Here is a 4550-nt window from a genome sequence, read left to right on the forward strand (position 1 = left end):
CTTCCTTCTTCCCTGCTTCCCCTCCCTGAGAACAGAGTCCCTGATCCTGGTCTGGTTTGCCCAGCACGTCCTGACCCTTGACCCCTGACCTGTCTCCCAGTGTTGCTCTGGCTGCTGGTGGCGCACAGGTGGTGCTCAGACTGTGGGTGCCCGTGGGACCCTCTCTGCTCTGCGAGCCCCCCAGCCCGGGGCTGCCTTGGCTTTGGGAAGCTGGGCCCCTCTGGGGCTTCGGGGAAGCAGAGCATCCTCCTCCCGTCCGCCTGGTCGATGCGTGCTGTCCCTGTGGGACCTCGAGGGAGCCAGGAGGGAAGGGGGGTCACAGGGGCTGCACCCAGGCCCCACTTGGGGTGGTGTGTCCTGAGTCCCCCTCCTCTGCCCATGCCCCCACCCCCACCCCTGCCCGGGTCTGTAGACCCCACTGGACCATGATGAGGCCAGGTCCGCACCCAGACGTGCTGTGCGCCGAGGTGGGGAGTGGTGGTGAGGGTGAGCGTGCACAGACTGGGTCTGAGGGTCTCCTCCGTGACCCCCCTGGCTCCAGGGCTCTAGGGGACGCGGGCGATCCTGAGCAACGGGGCAGTCTGTGCCCACAGGCCCCCGGGGCGGCTTGGGGCAGGCCTTCCCCTCACAGTGCCCCCTCCCCCTCACAGGTGGTCTGGAGGAAACTGGGAGATGCTGCCAGCTCCAAGCCCTCCATCCGGCAGCATCTCTCTGGGAACCAGTTCAAAGGGCCTTTGTAGGCCGCTTCCCCGCGGACGTGGACTTGGCCCCGGTGCCGAGCTGCCGGCTCCTTTCTCCGTGGTGCACTGTACATAGGACGCTGCCTGTCGTGGCCTGGCTGCTGGGGTGCGGCCCCTCGCTCCTCTCAGACACCAGCATAGCGGGGAGACGGCTCCCCAGCAGAGCAGCCTGGATGGCTTCCTTCCTGCTCCGGGGCCCGGCGGTGGGCTCCATTGGCGAGAGGCTGAGGAGTGCTCGGAGATGCCCAGCCCCGGCAGAGGGGCACCCCTGGCTGTCGCCTGCCCGGGACAGCAGCCGCCGGCTGCCAGACTGCTGCCACGGGGCTCCTCTTCTGAGCCACCAGCCGGGGCCTGAATGCCGGCTCCCCGAGCAGAGTCCCTGACTCTAGGATGAGGGGGGCTCCGCTGCGGCCCCTCCTCTAGCCCCCAAGCCTGGCGCCTCCCTGATGCCAGCCACTGCTTGTTTTTAGATTCCACACCCCCACCCTTGGTCACACACCCTCTGCCATGTTCCCTCGCCTTGTGCCAGGTGGTGCCCCATCTTTCTGGGTCCCTCATGCCCAGGGGCCTGAGGCACTTCCGGGTCTGTGCTCCACATGACGGGCCGGGTCTGTCTCTGTGCAGATGGCACCAGGCCGCGGCCGGGGCCCTGCTCAGGAATGGTGCCCCCGCGCCTGGTCCCCTCCTGGGTGACTGTGTGCGGAGCTGCGTGGCTGCAGGTGAAGGGGTTCTGCCCTCCTTGTGAGGGGCCCCCCTGGGCTCTGGCTTTCATTTTCCTGTGTGACCTTCAGCAAGTCACTCAGCATCTCTGGGCCCCTGGTGGGGAAAAAAGGAGGACTCAGAGGATCAGGGCCAGCAGCTCAGGCACAGCGTGGGGGCCAGTGGGGACCCTCCTGCTGGAGGGGCGGCTGGTGGGGGGTGGGTTGCGGAGGAGTCCCGCTGCCTTGCCCCCCCTCGGTGGGTGGCCACCTCCCTTTCTGAGCTTCAGTGTTCTCTCCTGTCAACAGCGAAGCCTAAGGCCCTCCTTGCAGGGCTCTGAGGATCAAATAAGACCTTTGGTGTAAAATGACCGTGTATAAAACTGTAAAGCGAGACATGTAAATGTTAAAATTTATGTGGGAGGGGAGTGAGGCCTAGAGGCTAGAGGCCTTCGTTTCCAGTTCCTCCAGCACTGCTGACCCCTGCGTCTCGGCCGTACCGAGAGCTTGGGCGGTCTGAGAGGTTGTCTTGGCCTCGTCCAGGCTCTCATGAGGGGCGGGGACCAGGTGAAGGGACGGGTGAGGCTGCCCTGGGTCTCCCCCTGGCGGGGACTCGGAGCCATCCCCACTGCCTGTCTGCCGTTGGCACCCTTGGGTGAACAGTCCCCGGGGAGAGGCCCGTGTCCGGGGAGTGCCGAGTGGGTGCTGCTGATGGTGTCGGGCATGGTCCTGACGCCCCAGGCGTTACCGAAAGCTGTGGGCGCCCTGGGAGGAGCTGGTCCTTAGGCCAGGTGGTGAGCACCGTCTCTAGGGGTGTGCACTTGGAGCTGGGTGATTCCTACACAGGTGGGCAGCGAGCTGGAGGGCAGAGGCTCCCCCCCACACCCGGGTCCTGGGTCTCCCGGGTGGGAGCCATATCCAAGAACCCCGTGTGTTATGTTTGGGTCAGGCTGGCTTGGCCACCAATGAAAATAAGCAATAAGTCAGGTGTCCTGGTACCTGCGGGTCTCCTGCAAACTGACGTGGGCAACGGGCCTCAAAGGGACCTTTCCCCGGTGGAGGGAGGTGACCCTGCCCCTAATGCTGCGGTGGTGTCCAGAGCCAGCGCTGCCTGGGAACAGCTTTCCAGGACACAGCCGTACCTGGGATACCATCTCATTCACATAAGCTGTTGGAAAGCCTGCAGGGCCTCTGCCCGGTCTGCGCCAGGCCCCGGGCCGTGGCTACAGCAGGAACCCACGGCTGGGAGGAGGATCCCGGGGGCCAGCTCAGGGGAGTCCCAGCTCTGCCACTAAGCAGGGAGTGTGCGCAGGGCGACCACGGCGCCCCTCCTCCCGTCCGGAGCCTTAGCTCTGAAGCTCGAAGGTGGGGGTGTCGCTGAACCTGGTGTCCTTTCGTGAAGGTCCGTTTCAGATACTCTGCTGCCGGAGCCCCATGGGACCCCTGTGCTGTGGCTTTCGTCCGCACTGTGGTGGATGTCACCTTCCAGCCTCATCCCTGGTGGCCAGGCCCATCCTGGAATCGGAATCCACTGAGCACATTTTTATCCAAAAGTTATTAGCCACACATCAGTGTTTGAAAGAGAAAAGTGACCTTTCATTTTTTTTTTCTTTCTTGAAAACTTGAGAGGAAACCATGCATACTACTGACTTTTTTTTTTTTAAAGAAACAAAGGAAATGCATGACTGCAGAGCGGTAGAGGTGTATATTTTTCATAACGTGGGGGAAGTATTTGTGCTGCTCTCTGGGAACGGGCGCGTGCCTGGCTCTCGTCCCCGGGCTGGCAGCCACACTGTCTTCCGTGGGACGTGATGGCTGGGGCACGGGCGGGCACCACCCCAGCTCCGGGCAGCGCCGGTAGCCCTGGACTCCTGTGCCCGTTTCTACCTTCTATTGAACCACTTTGATTTGGGGAGAGAAAAAGAAATAGAACTTTTTGATAGTGTGGTAAAAACATTGATTTGAACTATTTTAGTAAAAGGAGTTAACAGAGAAGATTGTGATAGTGTATACTTTGTGCTAGATAAATAAAGGCTCCTTGCAAGCCTCCGTGCGCAGTGCTCATTTGTCTCTGGTGATGGGGCCCCTTGGCGCGGATAGTGGGGCTGACGCCTGCTGCTCCAGGGCCTCTAGTCAGACCAGCAGGGGAAAGGGTTTCCAATTTAAACCCAGGTCTGACCCAGGGACCTGCCTATGGAGGGAGATGGACAATCCCAAACCAGCACCACATTCAACTACTTCCTCCGGAGAAAGCCCGTGCCGGTGCCTGATGTGGGGGGCGGGCCCCTGAAGGCCCTCCTGGGCCATCTCCTGGGGGCCCTTCCTCCATGCCCTGCTCCTGTGCCCCAGGAAGAAGACCTGCTTCTGGGCTGCAAACCCCAGGAGCGCCCCCCCTTCTGCCCGTAACAAACCAAAGGGGCCATTTCAGAACTGATTTTATTGGGTAACTGACTGAAGGAGTCTCATTTGTAACCAAGATGGAATTCACAGTATGTTGTTACATTCACACTTAAAAAATATATCTCTATGTATAGGAATTTGCAAATTGATGTAAACATACATTACTTCCAAGAACATCTCTCCCTTTCTCCCTGGAGGAAAAAGAATAGAGCCATCCAAGCAAGGCAACCCCTTCAGAGTAACTTGAACACAAAGGGTGTGGGTTTCTCTAAATCAAACAGCCGTTCATCTGGCCTGGGAGTCACGGCGAGAACACCGTGAATGACAGCAATGACGAGAGCTTGACTTCAGAAGGAGCTGGACTACTGAAAACCGAGTTTCCAGGGAAAATAGGCACTGGTTTCTAGAAGGAAACGCACTCCTCACAGAAGCTGCGTGTCGGACCAACATGGCTGGTGAACGTTCTCACCAGTGTGAAGTAACCTGGTGCAGGGCCCGAGGACGCGCTGAGACCAGAGGCGGTGGGGTCACAGCCGGCGGCCTGGGCCCCCCCGCGGGCTGCTCTGCCCACTCTCCAGGTGCGCAGGAGCACCCTGATTTCATCTCCGGGGTCCCGTCCACTTCTTCCCATACTACAACTGTTGAGATTATTCAAGGTACTCTGCTGCTTACCCACTTAAACTACTTTTCAAGTTGATTAGAAAAACTTTTA

At 60.1% G+C, this 4550-nt stretch overlaps 2 protein-coding genes across 2 annotated transcripts in view; one reads left to right on the plus strand and one right to left on the minus strand.

Annotated features, from left to right (window-relative positions):
* Positions 1-4550, plus strand: part of CCDC85C (coiled-coil domain containing 85C) — a 79757-nt gene extending 75207 nt beyond the window's left edge. Inside the window, exon 6 of the mRNA XM_010851372.1 lies at positions 651-4550. Coding sequence (XP_010849674.1) covers positions 651-740 — 90 coding nt within the window. The 3' untranslated portion in view covers positions 741-4550. The remainder of the gene's footprint in view (positions 1-650) is intronic.
* CCNK (cyclin K) overlaps positions 1874-4550 on the minus strand; it is a 32083-nt gene continuing 29406 nt past the window's right edge. The window contains exons 13-15 of the mRNA XM_010851429.1: positions 4287-4344; positions 2187-2276; positions 1874-1984 (exon numbers count right to left, since the gene is read on the minus strand). Coding sequence (XP_010849731.1) covers positions 1874-1984; positions 2187-2276; positions 4287-4344 — 259 coding nt within the window. The remainder of the gene's footprint in view (positions 1985-2186; positions 2277-4286; positions 4345-4550) is intronic.

Source organism: Bison bison, unplaced genomic scaffold (assembly GCF_000754665.1).
Source record: "Bison bison bison isolate TAMUID 2011002044 unplaced genomic scaffold, Bison_UMD1.0 scf7180017864302, whole genome shotgun sequence".
Classification (NCBI taxonomy): Eukaryota; Metazoa; Chordata; class Mammalia; order Artiodactyla; family Bovidae; genus Bison; species Bison bison.